Source organism: Heptranchias perlo, chromosome 29 (assembly GCF_035084215.1).
Source record: "Heptranchias perlo isolate sHepPer1 chromosome 29, sHepPer1.hap1, whole genome shotgun sequence".
In the NCBI taxonomy this organism is placed as follows: domain Eukaryota; kingdom Metazoa; phylum Chordata; class Chondrichthyes; order Hexanchiformes; family Hexanchidae; genus Heptranchias; species Heptranchias perlo.
The window spans coordinates 10,205,209-10,222,040 of record NC_090353.1 but is presented as its reverse complement, the minus strand read 5'-3'; the positions used below and the strand labels follow the sequence as shown (position 1 = coordinate 10,222,040).

The following is a 16,832-nucleotide window of genomic DNA, read 5'->3' as shown; positions in this document are numbered from 1 at the left end:
AAGGACAGACTATTTGGAGCTTTGGAGGAATAAGATTGGAAATTTTATCTAACCTCACGTATCTGAGAACAAGACTGCTGTGGGTATCCTGCCCAGAAGTGCGAGACAGGAGAAACAAGAATCATATTCTAAATGGCCACAGTCAGTGGAAACAGACAGGCATCACGGTCCTTTCTGGCTCTTCTCTGGAGATTGCAGTGAAGCCTTAGCAAATAATGGTCATCGAGGATGAGTGGTAAAAATAAAGGATTTTGATCCATTGTCTGAATGCATCACTAAAGACCATTTGTTCAACATGGGGAGCAGGAAGATCCACTCGGCATTGTTCAAAGCTTAATGGACTTGCAGGAAGAGCCCTAGATTGGGTGTGTCTCTATTGTTTACTACTTTGAATTATCAGCTACTGTTGTCCACCTAGAACTCGATGGGTCCAGTTAGATGGCCAGGATATTGGGTGGTGTTTTACAAACACAGCTGAGGAGGTGTTGTAGTGACCGTCTCGGTCACCATTCAAGTCACCCACACTGAGTCCGGAGAGCCTTTCGTAATCAGAAATTATTCAAGCATATTCAGGGGACAGCCTTAGCGAGCCAAGAGTCTCTCCGATTAAGCAATTTCATCAGCCTTCATACACTGTACGGTTGATACTGACAGGCAGCAGTCTGTTGGCCTCACACATGTGACCAACTAGGTCCTGCCTATACCTTGTCCATAGTCATCATGGAGTCTCGCACGTGTGCAGGAACAGATGTCCCTCTTATCTCAACTGTCTTAAGCTCTTACTTCTGCCTTTCTATGGTTACAATTCCCCTTATCCGGTGTCCCAGGTCTCCCATTATCATTATCTTAGTCCATTGTTCTTCTTACAAGGTTTTGTGAAAACATGTTTATGACAACTGCTACGGTTAAACTGCTGACACTATGGGCCTGATTTTAGCAGGCCTGCGGGTTTCTGGCGGGTTGGGTTTCAGGTGCGTGGCCTCCGCGCCCGGTGAAATTAATGGGTTGCCCGCGCGATCGTAGCAGGCAATCCACTAATTGGAGCCACTTACCTGCTCCTCCGGGGTCCGCGCTGCTGGTCTGCGCGTCGGGCGGACTGCGCATGCGCAGTACGATCTGTCAGCTGGAGGCTCTCTAGTTAAAGGGGCAGTCCTCCACTGACAGATGCTGCAACCAATGGAACAAATTACAGCATGGAGCAGCCCAGGGGCAAGGCTGCTCCCAGTTTAATGATGCCTCACCCCAGGTATCATCAGATGGGGTGAGGAGGAGGGGGAGGACAGAGATCTTCCACCCGGCGGGCGGGAGGAAGCAGCCTGCCTCTGCCACCAAGAAGGCCTTGCTCGAGATGGCAGAGGGGGTCACCTGCGCCACCAACATATCGCCCACCTGCATACAGTGCAGGAGGCGCTCCAATGACCGCAGTAGGTCAGCCACAGTGAGAACACGTAGTCTTTCCCCTACACTCCGTCTGCCACAACACTGCCCCCACCCCACATCTCCTTCGGCACCGCCAACACTACTCTGTCACATCACCCCTCATACCCACTCAAACCCCATCCTCATCTTACCTGCACCTACTCACCTCGCCAGTACTCACCCCGCCACTAACACGCAACCCAATCCTCATACAATCTCATGGCTCCATCCCATACTCACCCTCTCGTGCATCTCCCTCACGGCCAGCCTCACTCAACCTGCCACCACCTGTGCTGCAGCCACAGGGCATGCATCACATATGTGCAGTAGGCAGCGTAAGGCAAACGTGTCGTGAGCATGAAGGGGATGCACAAGGGTGTCTGAGGGTTTGCCATGGGTGTTACCTATATTGAATTTCAGAGCAACAAACATCACACATTATATTGGCACCACCACTGCCATGTCTCCGCGAATCCTGTCTGTTGTGTCCAATAATGCCCGCTCCTGGGTATCACTATGAGGACCCACCACTGATGCCACCCATTGTGTCACTGCAGAGTAGGTGCAGGTGTATTTGCAGGGCTCCTCCGCGCAGACGACTGAGAGACATCGGCGGTGTACCCGGCTGCACCCTGGAAGGATGCGGAGGAGAAGTTGTGGAGGGCAGTGGTGACTTTGGCAGCGATAGGTAAGCAGATGGTGCTGGGGCCAGCCAGGAGCAGCTCGGCATGAAAGAGCCTGCAGATCTCCACGACTACATGTCGAGTGAATCTGCGCCTCTGTGTGCACTGCTGCTCGGAGAGGTCCGGGGAGCTGCGCCTCGGTCTGTGGACCCTGTGGCGAGGGTAGTGCCCTCTGCGACGCATCTCTCTCTGCGGTTGCCCTCCCTCCTGCTGTGCAGGTGGGCGTGCAACAGCACCGTGTTGGGGGGATCCACGTCTCTGCGGCGGACGGCGTGGACTGCGAGGCTGCTGGGGCTGGTCATGCTGTTCGTCCTCCGAGGGTGTCCACGCACCACCCATCTGGCAGGTCTTGGTCTGAGGGGTTGTGCAGGGTAGGTGGGTGGTTCCTCGGACTGGGGCTGCGGTTTCGCGTTGGTCTGTCCTCTGGCTTGGCGGGGGGTGGTGGGGGGCAGGGGTTGCCCTATGTGACGCGGTGGCCTCCTGTGTGGGTGAGGGCTCTCCCCCCCCCCCCACCCCCGTGGAGTGCACCTTGGCAGCTGCCACGGGCTGCTGGCTGCAACACGCCTGGTTGGAGGGAGACTGTTTCCCCCAGTGTGTGAAACACTCTGCGTTGAAGGTAAAATCCCACACTTCCTGTTTTGACAGCTGATTCAGCTCATTTAATGACCTCAACAAGCAAGTTAAGTACTCTCAAGTGGAACCCCGCTGGCTTTAATTGCCTGCGGGATTCCCACCAGCGGGGGCCGTGCACGCAGCCCCGCACGTCATCGGAGAACCCGGAAGTGGTCGGGATCGTGGCGCGATCCGGTCACGTGACTGGATATCGGGATTTTCGGGGCCCCCCCGCTGGAAACCCACAGGAAACCCGACGGTAAAATCAAGCCCTATGTTTTAGTCCTTTTTAGTCAAGCTTCCCATTATGCATTGGGGTCACACTGGTTGTCTCCTAGTTAGCATAACTTCAGTATACATATAAAGATTATACACACACACCCCTTACATCAGCATTAATATCGCAAAGCCCGTAATTCTTTAGTTGCCGCAACATGAGGGAAATGGGCCTGTAAGACACACAAGGGTTTGAGTCCTCACAGTTTTCACATAACTGATGTGAAACATATCAGATTTTGCAAGGCCACGTTGCTTTAGAACAGAACCCTCCTTCTAAGAGAATAATTATTTAAATACACTCAAATTTCACCACATTTGGTGAAGCTCAACTCCCAGCTTCCACCTTGCCGTTATAAAGTGGGTGCCTGACAGCTCAAGGATCCTGGCCTGCCTCCTGAACCTCAACATTACGTATGCTGCTAAGATACTGGGGATGGGTAGGTTGCCCACAAGAGTGTTCCAGGCTATTTCAATGGCTTGGAACACTCCAATGCTGAAGTTGTGGCCACGATGAGATGGACCCTCCTATAATAAGGGCCGATTTCAAACCATCTGAGCTTTTGATACTCGGACCAGCCAGCTTCACCCCAAAGAGTCTGGCCAATGACATATTTTGCTGTGCTCCCCTCTAGACCACGTCTGAGATGCACTGATACTGACATGGGTGTCGGTGCCGTAAATTAACTGACCTCAGGAGCTCGGTGGTGTCAGGCTCTTGGGTCAGTGCGCAATTCCCACTCCAACATCATTAGGGTGACAGTTTGGGATTGTGGGCCCACTGTATTTTTGTTTTGTTTTGTTTTGGGAACTGTTCCTTTAAATCTAGTCACAGTACATAAACAGTATTTAAAATGATGGCAATTCAGATTCCAGCCCCAAGTGTATTGTCTTTGGTGAGCTAACATATGGTGGTTGGGGGAATTGCAATGGAGGTTGTGTGTCAGAATTGGGGATGTTCGCTGATGATTGCAGTGTACAGTTCCATTCGCAACTCCTCAGATCATGAAGCATTCTGTGCCCGCATGCAGCAAGACCTGGACAACATTCAGGCTTGGGCTGGTAAGTGGCAAGTAACATTCATGACAGACAAGTGCCAGGCAATGACCATCTCCAAAAGGGAGAGTCTAACCACCTCCCCTTCACATTCAACGGCATTACCATCGCCGAATCCTCCATCATCAACATCCTGGTGGTCACCATTGACCAGAAACTTAACTGGACTAGCCACATAAATACTGTGGCTACAAGAGCAGGTCAGAGGCTGGGTATTCTGTGGCGAGTGACTCACCTCCTGACTCCCCAAAGCCTTTCCACCATCTACAAGCACTAGTCAAGAATGTGATGGAATACTCTCCACTTGCCTGGATGAGTGCAGCTCCAACAACACCCAAGAAGCTCGACATCATCCAGGACAAATCAGCCTGCTTGATTGGCACCCCATCCACCACCCTAAACATTCACTCCCTTCACCACCGGCGCACAATGGCTGTAATGCAGCAACTCGCCAAGGCTTCTTCGATAGCACCTCCCAAACCCGCGATCTCTACCACCTAGAAGGGCAAGGGCAGCAGGCACATGGGACCAACACCACCTGCACGATCCCCTCCAAGTCACACACCATCCCGACTTGGAAATATATCGCCGTTCCTTCGTCATCGCTGGGTCAAAATCCTGGAAGTCCCTTCCTAACAGCACTGTGGGAGAACCTTCACCACACGGACTGCAGTGGTTCAAGAAGGCACCTCACCACCACCTTCTCAAGGGCAATTAGGGATGGGCAATAAATGCCGGCCTTGCCAGCGACGCCCACATCCCATGAATGAAGAAAAAAGAATGGACTTTCGGAAAGCCTTTGACAAGATATCACACAGGAGACTATTGGAGAAGATTAAGGGTTAATGGAATTAGGGGAGGATAATAAATTGGATTAAAACTGGTTAGAAGGGAGGAAGCAGAGTGCAGGAGCTGAGGGCAGTTTCTAAGAGTATTTGGAAGTGGTGTCTCACAGTGTTCTGTTCTGGGATCACTTCTATAACAAGGCAGAAAAAACCCAAATTCATAATGTGCACATTATCTTCTTTTCAGGAAAACCCGAAGCACTTTAGAACAAATGGACTACAATGAAGTGCAGTTGCTGTTCAGTAGGCAAATTCATAAACTAATTAATGGTTATTTGTTCTCGCCAGGAAATGAAATATTGGAGGTGTCCCAGGTAGAGGCCACTGAAAGCTCATCAGATGATAAACTGCAAGGTTTTATGGTTCATCATTATATTTCTGAACTCTGAGATTTGTTTGCTTGTCCGATATCCCCTGCCAGATGAGCAGAAATTTCTTCCAATTAAATATTGGGAAGACCGAAACTATTGTCTTCGGTCCTCGCCACAAACTTCGTTCCCTAACCATCCCCCTCCTTGGTCACTGTCTGTGGGTGAACCAGACTGTTGTCCTATTTGACCCTGTGCTGAGCTTCCGATCCCATATCTTCTCCGTCACCATGACCGCTGATTTCCACCTCCGTAACATCGCACGACTCCGCCCCCGCCTCAGCTCATCTGCAGCTGAAATCCTCAGCCATGCCTTTATTACCTCCAGACTCGACTATTCCAATGCTCTCCTCACCGGCCTCCCATCTACCACCCTCCGGAAACTTGAGCTCATCCAAAACTCTGCTGCCCGTATCCTAACTCGCACCTAGTCCCGTTCACCCATCACCCCTGTGTTCCCTGACCTACATCGGCTCCCGGTCTGGCAACATCTCGATCTTCAAATTCTCATCCTGGTTTTCAAATACCTCCATGGCCTCACCCCTCCCTATTTCTGTAACTTCCTCCGGCCCTCCAACCCTCCGAGATCTCTGTGCTCCTCCAATTCTGGCCTGTTCCACATCCCCGATTTTAATCGCTCCCCATTTGTGGCCGTGCTTTCAACAGCCTAGGCCTTTAGCTCTGGAATTCTGTCCCTAAACCTCCCAGCCTCTCCACCTCTCTCTCCTCCTTTAAGAGGCTCCTTAAAACCTACCTCTTTGACCAAGCTGTCCTTATATCTCGTTATGTGACTCAGTATCAAATGTTTGACTGATTACACTCCTGAGAAGCACCTTGGGACATTTTACTACTTTAAAAGCATGATATAAACACAAGTTTTGTTGCTGTTGAGAAGGAAGGATTATGTAAGGCGAGGCTTTTGTTACGTACATTCGGGATGTCAAAACTGTATCCCATGGGCCAGATGTGGCTCCTGAGCCATTGCATTCTAGCACTAGAAGCCCAGGCAAATCAGTCCTATTTGTGCTTACGTTTCTGATTCGCTGTCCCATTTGAGTGGGCTATTTGACTATCTAAACTTGATAGTTAGACTTGACAATCCCAATGCTCTCCTGGACGACCTCCCATCCTCCACCCTCCATAAACCTCAGCTCATCCAAAACACCGCTCCCTGTATCAAAGAAACATGGAAACATAGAAAATAGAAGCAAGAGTAGGCCATTCGGCCCTTCGGGCCTGCTCCACCATTCAAAATGATCGTGGCTGATCGTCTAACTCAGTACCCTGTTCCCGCTTTTTCCCCATATCCCTTGATCCCTTTAGCATTAAGAAATATATCTATCTCCTTCTTGAATACATCTTATGACTTGGCCTCCACTTCATTCTGTGGTAGAGAATTCCACAGGTTCACCACCCTCTGAGTGAAGAAATTCTCTTTATCTCGGTTCTAAATGGCATACCCCATATCCTTAGACTGTGACTCCCGGTTCTGGACTCCCCAGCCATCAGGAACATCCTCCCTGCATCTAGTCTGTCTAGTCCTGTTAGAAATTTATATGTTTTGATGAGATCACCTCTCATTCTTCTAAAATCTCGTGAATATAGGTCTAGTCAACCCATCTCTCCTCATACGTCAGTCCTGCCATCCCAGGAATCAGTCTGGTAAACCTTCGTTGCACTCCCTCCATGGCAAGGACATCCTTCCTCAGATAAGCAGATTAAAACTCTTATTCCTCCCCTCCTGTGCAGCAGAGCCACCCATGGTGCCACAAACTTGGCTCTTGCTGCTTTCCCCTGATAAGCCATCTCCCCCAACAGTATCCAAAGCGGTATATCTGTTTGAGAGGGAGATGGCCCCAGGGGACTCCTGCTCTACCTGCCTTGTCCTTTTACTCTGCCCGGCGGTCACCCATTTCCTTTCTGCCTGCGTAATCTTTACCTGCGGTGTGACCACCTCACTGAACGTGCTATCCACGATAATCTCAGCATCGCGGATGCTCCACAGTGAATTCTCCCACAGCTCCAGCTCCGAAATGCGGTTAGCCAGTAGCTGCACACATGGTCGCCAGGGACACCTGTAGTGTTCATGATTTCCCACATAGTGCAGGAAGAGCATATCACGGGTGCGAGCTCTGCTGCCATGATTGCCTTAGATTTACACTGCGCTCACCTCTCGGACTCTCCTCCCGCTCTCGGTTTCTACTTTTGCACTGCGCTCACCTCTCGGACTCTCCTCCCGCTCTCGGACTCTCCTTTTACACTGTGCTCACCTCTCGGACTCTCCTCCCGCTCTCCGTCTCTCCTTTTACACTGTGCTCACCTCTCGGACTCTCCTCCCGCTCTCGGACTCTCCTCCCGCTCTCGGACTCTCCTTTTACACTGTGCTCACCTCTCGGACTCTCCTCCCACTCTCAGTCTCTCCTTTTACACTGTGCTCACCTCTCAGACTCTCCTCCCACTCTCAGACTCTCCTTTTATACTGCGCTCACCTCTTGGACTCTCCTCCCGCTCTCGGACTCTCCTTTTACACTGCGCTCAGCTCTTGGACTCTCCTTTTACACTGCGCTCACCTCTCAGACTCTCCTTTTACACTGCGCTCACCTCTCGGACTCTCCTCTCACTCTCAGACTCTCCTTTTATACTGCGCTCACCTCTCGGACTCTCCTCTCACTCTCAGACTCTCCTTTTATACTGCGCTCACCTCTCGGACTCTCCTCTCGCTCTCAGACTCTCCTTTTATACTGCGCTCACCTCTTGGACTCTCCTCCCGCTCTCGGACCAGGTCTCATTCACCAATCGTCCCTGCTCCTGCTGACCTACATTAGTTCCCTGTCCTCCAAAGGCCTCCAATTTCAAATTGGGCTGTCCGTAGGCCTGCCTGGCACCTTAGTGTTTTAGGACAAGTTGCCTCTTGCTGGATGAAGAAAATAAAGTAAAGAGTCAACAGTTGATTGATAATCATCTCCGAGAGGGTGTGAACCTACAGCATAAAACTGCATAGATTCTGCAATGAGAGCTGATGTGGGCACCAGAGGTGTCACAATGTGGAGGGATGACATTGACCTCAGATACCAGTTATTTGCACACCCACGATGGAAGGAGTCTAATGGCGGAGTCTATGCACAATACAATGAATTGGGACTTATAGACTGGGCAGGTCCAAGGGCTGGTTCCTACTCCGGGATTAGATAGCTGATTTTCCCTGGGCAATGCAATGAGATTTACACTTACCATCAGTGCTCCTGGGCTACAAGTCAAAAATCAGCCAGGTTTCCCACTCTCCTGGTCACCATCAGTCACCCTGATTACTGGGTGTGAGATGAGGACAGGATTGGGTCAGTTGTTTGTCTACGATACAATTGTCTGTCTCCACTTACGGTCTAGGTTCCCACATGAAGAATGGTCACTAGGGCAGGGTGAGTGATTGATGCTGACAGCCCCACCAGCATGAATCACAGCTTCCAGAGAGGGAGAGAAAATTGGACCAAAGAATAAAATCACATAGGAGATCATTTTAACTTTGGGCAAAATCGAATTGAATGCCCTTTATGCACCTCGCCCGATTTCCCCTTCCTATGACTTCAATGGAATGGAACCTCAGGCAGGTTGTGTAATGGCGACTAACTCGATATCGTCCGTTTTACATCATCGCCCAAAGTTAAATTGACCCCCGTGACTCCCCACAGAACTGGAGTCAGTGTCCCTTTAAACAGTGAGGTGTCAGACAGTTACTTAAAGGAACATGTCTGAAGGAACGGAAACCAAAATATTTGTGTAATGTTGTTATAAAACACAGATCGAGAGGTTTCACTCTGTTCTGGACAGTCCCTCTCCTTAAAATAACGGTGCCCAGTTCCTGCTGGGACCCCAGGTGTTTGTCAGTTTTACGCCCACGAGGGGCGGCTGGTTTGGGCTGCACCAAATCTCATTGAAATACTGAAAGCTGATTTGCTGAAGCCACCGAATCAGTGCAGTCCAACTTCACCCAATCACTGCTGATATTTAAATGAGGTGCAATTGGCTCTCAATATCCTGATTCTATGAAAATAGCAGATATTCAGGTAATAGATTGTATTTAATAGGTAGAATATAGTTAATAGTTTAAATAGTCAGCTGCTGATTGATAGCAAGTTCGAATATGATAGTTAGGTGGCCAGCAAGTTAGGACATTGGTAACTGGTTATAACTTCTGCCCCTATCCCATGAAGCGTGTTCACAAACTATTGAAACAGTAGCAGCACATGCACAGCAAGATTATCGAAATACCAACTGAAGGGGTTCACCAACACACTGAGTCAGGACTCTGTGTCGGAGTCACACAGTAAGTGTCCTACGGTGAGGAGCTTGCTGTATCGAGAATGTTTCAAATAGTTTCTCTGATAGGGAGCTACCAGCAACGTGCACTGTATCAGTGTGTTGTGTAGAAAACTGTCACAATCTTCCAGTTTTATAAGGTGTCTGTATTAATGAGAGATCCACAAGCTCAGAGTATTGCACCAGACTGTGGTATAGCAGAGAGTTCCAGTTATTGGAGGAGTGACTTGTTGTTTAAACTCCATTTCTGGACAGAAAAAGCTGGCAAACATAAAGGGGGAAACTGGGAAATAGCAAACAATGAACTATCTTCTCGTTTACTGCTGGGTAGCAGGGGCTGTTTAAGATGTAAGTTAGTTACTAACAGTACTGAGGTGTCAGTGCCTCAAACTGACAGTCTCTGACCCTGAATGAGCCTCTATCGAAGAGCATTGCACCAGACTCTGGTACAGCAGAGAGTTCTTTTTCTTTATTCATTCTCGGGATGCAGGCGTCACCGGTGAGGCCGGCATTTGTTGCCCATCCCTCCTTGCCCTGAGAAGGTGGTGGTGAGACGCCTTCTGGTGGCAGTTTGATACAACTGAGTTGATTGCTCGGATACTTCAGAGGGCAGTTAAGAGTGATGTGGGACAGGAGTCACTTATAGGCCAGACTGGGTAAGGAAGGCAGCTTTCCTTCCCTAAAGGCCATCAGTGAACCAGTTGGGTTTTTATGACAATCCGACAGCTTCATGGTCACTTTTACTGATACCAGCTTTTAATTCCCACATTTAAAAAAAAACTGACCTCAAATTCTCAATCTGTCACGGTGGTTTTGAACTCACGTTCTACTGGATTACTAGTCCAAGGAACATAACCACTGCACTGTCATACCCTGTTTTTATTATTAGAAGTGTGACCTGCAATTTAAACTCCATCTCTGGAATAAGGGATGGAGTCCAGCAGCAGAGGAAGCAGGCAAATAAAGGGATAAACTGGGCAATATCAGACAATAAATTATCTCCTCATTTACTGCAGGGACTGTTTAAGATGGAAGTCAGTTGCTGACAGTCCTGAGGTGTCACTGCCTCAAACTGACAGTCTCTGACCCTGACAGGGAGGGTTTCAGATCATTTGCCCTGGTTGGTCAGTGTGAATGGCTCTAATTTGCATGGATTTCCTTCCTGATGTGAATGGGTCTATAACTGGGTTCAATGGGCAGCTGCTGCCACAGTCTGTCTCAGATACACTCGGTGAAGGGCGGCAGGAAGCTCACTGGCAGAAATGATGCGGACGCTGTGCTTTTTCTGGTCTCTGGCACTGTGGCTGGGCTGTAAGTACAGACACTGAACTCTGCTCTTCCTGCAGCATCGGATGGGGAGCTTGGGATCACTTTTAAAGAGTCAATGTGTAATGTTTAATCCCTGCTCTTTTACAGATGGACAGTCTCAGACTCTGACTCAGCCTCCAGACCTGACTGTGAAACCTGGAGCCACGGCCACACTGGACTGCAACATTGGGACGGTCGATAGCCAATATGTGTACTGGTACAAGCAGACACCAGGAGAAGCTCCTCAGTGGATCCTCTATTACTATCACTCTCTCAGTGCCCCAACCTATGGTTCTGGGTTTAGCAGCAGCCATTTCACATCGAAAGCCAACAGCGGCCACAACATTTACCAGTTAATCATAAATAATGTGGAGGTGACTGACGCTGCCGTCTATTACTGTGGAAAGTGGGTTTCATCAAGCAGTACTTATGTGACACAGTGACAGAAGGTAAAACAAAAACTGGGAGCAGCAAATATCATACACTTAATATCTTTGTATCTGATAAAACATTCTCATGTTTTACATTTGATAAAGTCACTTCAAATTTTGTCCTTTATACAATATTTTCCAATTTATATCATTTCATAATTGATAATATTCTGAATCTCACTGCCCACTATTGTGTGTTGCTGACATTTAATGTCAGTCTGTGAATGTTGCTGTGTGTCCATTCCTTACTGCCCCACACCAGCTGGGACACTCGGAATACATTAATCAGACTTTATGTTGGGACTGGAGCATCTGAACGTGTTTTTTCCTGATTTCCAGGGTCCTGGATAACTGTATGGACTGATCCCAAGAACATCGCACTGTGTGGGTGTTCGGCAAAGGGACCAAGCTCTTTGTTGCAGGTAAGTGACTGGGAATTCCCTCCTGCAGCTACTAGCTGTGTGAAATTGCACATTTAGAAATTAATTAATAATTTAAACTCAGTTAATTCTTAGTACCCACTTGTTAGACACTAATTTTAGAGTGAAAATACTGATTCCAGTACAATCATGACACTAGTTCTGTTAATTATTGCTGTGTTTCTGACACTAATTGTTAATTAGTGTTGTGTTTCTAGGTCTGTTTCTGAGTGCCCTCTTTCTCTCTATTTATTAATGATCTGTAATTTTACAATTCTGATTGAATTGCAATAATTTTATTCCCAAAATTCTCTCTGAACATGGATTGCTAGTTTGTTTTTAAAAGGGTTAAATTGTGTTTCCCCCTCCCCCAAGTTGAGCTGATTCATTTAACAATGGTGGGAATGTTTTTCACCATTCGGATGAATTAAAGATATAAATTTAAAAATTATAAAGAGAGAAATTGCCTTGATGTAACACCTTCTCATGTCCTAAAGTGTTTTACATTGAACAGGCCATGGAGGGATTTGAACATAATGAGAATTTTAAAGTAGATGCGTTGGGGGACTGGGAGCCAGTGTAGGTCAGCGAGCACAGGGGGTGATGACAGACACAACTGGGACAGTCAGAACCTGCTGATCTTCCATTAAAAGGCCAAGAAGTTTCTTCACACGGGAAGTCCTCGGGCGAGTTGAAGCGGGGGAGGGGAGAGGGGAGAGGGGAGGGAGCCTTGGATATTCCCCCCTCACCACCACCCTTCCTCAGACTGAGGGCACTGAGGCCAATTCCGTTGACCCCTACGACGTCCCTGATTGACATCAGCTGACAGGCGCCAGACCAAGGGAGGAGGTCGAACCAGGGGGCCATTACTCCACATTCCCCCCCACCACACCGCCCCCCCCCTCCGCCCCCTCCCCAAACCATGGAACCCGCGGTGCCAGAACCTTCCGTCCTCTGCACTCTGCCTGGACATAGTTCCAGATTCCATATATTTCTCATTCCCGATTAGATTGCTCAGGATCGGTAGTTCGCGATCTGTTTAATACCATGGATGTCCCTGAGTTTTCATTTATTCAGTCATCCTTACCCATCCCCTACATTTGATTTGAATCGTTCCACGTACACCACTGATCCACATTTGTCTGCACCGATTCCACCCTGATCCTCAAACAAAACATTTCACATCTGTGCTGCATTTCTGTAATTGAAATGGCTGCAATTGATGTCGAATTACTGACTATACTCAGGGTCTCGGGACATTGCTGCTGCACCCACTCGTCCTAAAGGGACAATGATGCATTTCAGTCAATTCCAAAACACATCTGTTGCAAACCAGCTGCTAAAGCCCGGTGTGAGCCCAGACCTGGAGGTGTAATCCTGGCTCAGCCATCGACATACACGTCAACCTCGGAAATGAACAAAACTGTCCAACAGTTTCCAAAAAGCTGACACTGGGCCTCCAAAAAAAACCTGACCACTCAAGGAGAGCCTTGATTATAAAACTATGACACGTGAATACAAGTAGTTGCACAGGCCTCGTAACTTAAGCTGTAGGTATCTCAACACTGCTCCATCTGTATGAGAACAAGATAGAACAGGGGTACATGAATGACAGAAGGGAAATCCAAATGTTAAAGGCACAAAATTGGTTTCTTTCTGGCTGAGGGTTTGCTAGAAAATTTTGATTTTGTTTTTACATTAAAAATGTCGTATTCTGTTATTCGCTCATGGGATGTGGGTGTCGCTGGCGAGGCCGGCATTTGTTGCCATCCCTAATTGCCCTTGAGAAGGTGGTGGTGAGCCATCTTCTTGAACCGCTGCAGTCCGTGTGGTGAAGGTTCTCCCACAGTGCTGTTAGGAAGGGAATTCCAGGAATTTTAAACATTTTACATTTTGCAGTTGATAGTTTTTTTTTAAAAAAAGAAAAAACAAACCTGTTACTCTCCCACGATAAACCTTCCCTCCCTGCCCCAGTTGAGAGGCCCTCGCTAGCTACCCACCTCCTTCGGAGTCACTTCAGAGGCACTGTACCCCATCCAACTCCCCACCTTTCATGCAGACACTGTACCCCATCCAATGTTCCATCCTCTCAAACACTGTCACCTCTTCAAATCCCCCCAGTTCATGCTGGAACACTCGTTCCGATTCACCCCCATGCTAAAAGCACCACTCTCAGCCTCTGCTCCCTTCCCTCTTCACTTCTTTGCCATCCATTCCTCTCATCACTGCTCCTTTCTGAGTCCTGCTGCTATATGATTCTGGTTGCTGCTCATTCTGTGGCGGCAGCTCCGGTTCTGGTGAGAATCCACCCCTATGGTGTGCGGGGACCAGAATCTCTTTGTAGCCGGACTCTGGTAGGACGGCACTGTGGTGAAAAGGCTTGATGGTTTGTGCTGATGTTTGGCATCGCCCGCTAACACCCGGACCAGGCCCCAGACCACTGGCTGACTGTAAACCGCTGCTGGTTGCCATGTCGACACCGAGCCTGTGCGGTGGGTTAGCGGTGCTGCATCGTGTATGTTGCCAGCAGCCCCACATCAACCGCGTACACTTGGTTATTGAGAATCTTTCTCGCCGTTCCCTCAGGCTTGTGTCCATGCGAGTTGTGAGCCTCCACCACCTTGCCCCAATTGACCACTCCTCATGGAGTAGCCGGGACAGCGAGTGTCGGCGGGTCATTCACCTGTCAATGGCCTTGTCCTGTCCTCACCTCACATCCACAACTGAGTGCCTTTCCAGGGAGAAAGGCACTCAGTTGTGGATGTGAGGTGAGTGCCTTTCCAGGGAGAAGTCTCACTGGGTATCCACCAGGAAAGGGAGATGTTAGCTTTTCATCCCCCTCTCCCAACCGATGGGTAATGTGCCAATTGTAGCATCAGCATTGACCGACCTGTCGTTTACTGGTCTATTGAGCTCAGGACCACACACCAGGTGCTCTCAACCCCTGAGCCACTGGGGCAATGGAGAGTTTGAGATCTTTTTATCCTTCCCACAGCAATGGGTGGCACAGCAGGGGGATTAATGATGGGTGGTGAGGGAAGGGATAAAGGGAAGAGGAGGATTGTGCAGCCGGTAGGACTGGGTGGGTGTATTTCACTGGTATGGTGCCACTTTATACTGGCTGTCTCTCTCCCAAGTCCCTTAATGGCTCAGTGCCAAAACACATCACCGATTGGGGAAAATTTCCAGCTTGAAATCATTAGAAATGAAAATGTTGCGGGTGGTTAAGTTGAAAATCCAAGACATTGTGTCACTGAACCGTACAGGGTCAAGCCCAGCTATGATGCTTCCATGGTCAAATAGCCTGTCAGTACTTGGGTTAGATTATCGGCTGCGAGTCAGTACTGGCATCAATCACACCTGGTTCAGGGGTACGGCTTGTTTTGGGGACAAGTTTACAGAACATTCGGAGATCGGATTTGAGCCAAATCCTGCCCGAGGTCACTGGTTTGTGGTCAGAATCTTGGATCACTTCTCTCCCTAACCCAGGATACTGAGGCCAATTGTCCCTGGTGCACTCACCCCAGATCAGCTAACTGGGCACAGACCAGGGATGGAACCTGGGAGCTGGAGGTGAAGTTCCACAGCGAGTGATGATCTAATCCATCGGGTCACCAGGAGGGTCCGGAAACAATAACTTTAGATCATAATTCCTGTCCTTTCTGTTTTGACTAAGCCTGGACAATCGTAAAGGGGCAATGCCCTGTCACTCACTGTAAACTTCAGGGGCCCACTATAGGAAGCTGCAACCTTTCACAACTGCTTCTATTAAACTCTGAAATGATGATGAGCTTTTCTATAACTTTACACAAACATGTTTTCTCTGGTTCCTATTGCAGCTCAGGAACTCCCTGTCCCTTCAGTAAAACTGCTTGGGCCTTCAGCTGAGGAGATGTCCACTGAAGGAGAAGGCACGTTAGTTTGCCTGGTCAGCAAACTGTCCATGGGCTTCACTGGGGTCAGCTGGACAGTCGATGGGACTCCGACGAGCAGTGAGGTCCAAACCAGCACGGTGTCGCGGAGCACGGACAACACTTTCAGTCTCAGCAGCTACCTGAGGGTCCCCGGCACTGACTGGAGCAGTGGGAAGGTGTACTCCTGTGCAGTTCAACAAGGAGCAGCTTCACAAACATCCGCAACGGTCACACAATCCGACTGTTAAATAGATTGAAGCTTCACTTGAGTTTGCTGCCAGATTAGTGGGGAATTCGTCACCTCTTTTCCCCCACCCCTTCTAGTACCCATTTACCCCACTTCCCCCCCACCCTGCCATCATCTACCCTGTTACCCTTGGTATCTGCTGCATTTTGTGCTTCTGTTTGGCTTTGTGTGGTTCTGCTGTATTATTTGAAGTGTTTTTGTACCTGATGGAGGTTTTGCTCATTTCTCCCATTACAAGAGACTACACGAGGGTTAAAGTGGCTCTAATCAGGAATTTCACTTCAAATGGGTTCTTTGCTCAGCACCAATGCTGGATTTAATGAAAATAATTAATGAAGATTGTTCATGATCTGCCAACAGCATCAAACTGACAATGACTGTCATTGCTCATAACTTCCAATAAAGAGAACCTGTGCAGGAAACTTACCCAAGTGTGTGTGTTTTGTCAGCTTGTGTGCTCCTCCCCATCATTGACACCAGAAAAGTGGTCGAGACATGAGGAGACCCAACACTTTGCTCCAATTCTGGTCCTGTTTCCGTGCATCCGCGAAGTAGCTCAAGAAAGTGATGAGAACATTGGGGTTTGAAACCTTTAGATTGTAGGAGCAAGGAGAGGCTGATGGAGGGAAGGAGTTCCTCATTTCTGAGATCCTAGAGAGAATGAGTTAAAGTGGGCGATTGTGTGATGGCTCTTCATTTCAACACAGAGACACACAACAACAACAACATAAACTTACATTTATACAGTGCCTTTAACGTAGTAAAATGTCCCAAGGTGCTTCACAGGAGCATTATCAAGCAAAATTTGACACCAAGCCACCAAAGAAGGTGACCAAAAGCTTGGTGAAAGAAGTAGGTTTTAAGGAGTGTCTGAAGGAGGAGAGAGAGGTAGCGAGGCGGAGAGGTTTAGGGAGGGAATTCCAGAGCTTTGGGCCTAGGC

General features: G+C 48.7%; 1 protein-coding gene across 1 annotated transcript; it reads left to right on the top strand.

Annotated features, from left to right (window-relative positions):
• The first annotated feature begins 10,770 nt into the window (after positions 1-10,770).
• LOC137299386 (immunoglobulin lambda-1 light chain-like) lies at positions 10,771-16,314 on the top strand. The gene is made up of 4 exons (XM_067968090.1): positions 10,771-10,884; positions 10,990-11,310; positions 11,699-11,734; positions 15,571-16,314. The coding sequence occupies exons 1-4, from the start codon at positions 10,836-10,838 to the stop codon at positions 15,891-15,893; spliced, it is 729 nt and encodes a 242-aa protein (XP_067824191.1). The 5' UTR covers positions 10,771-10,835; the 3' UTR covers positions 15,894-16,314.
• Positions 16,315-16,832: the final 518 nt, after the last annotated feature.

Coding starts and splice junctions, on each gene's coding strand:
- LOC137299386 (XM_067968090.1), top strand. CDS start 10,836: ATGATGCGGACGCTGTGCTTTTTCTGGTCTCTGGCACTGTGGCTGGGC. Junction 11,311..11,698: donor GGTTTCATCAAGCAGTACTT/ATGTGACACAGT, acceptor ATCGCACTGTGT/GGGTGTTCGGCAAAGGGACC. Junction 11,735..15,570: donor GACCAAGCTCTTTGTTGCAG/GTAAGTGACTGG, acceptor TTCCTATTGCAG/CTCAGGAACTCCCTGTCCCT.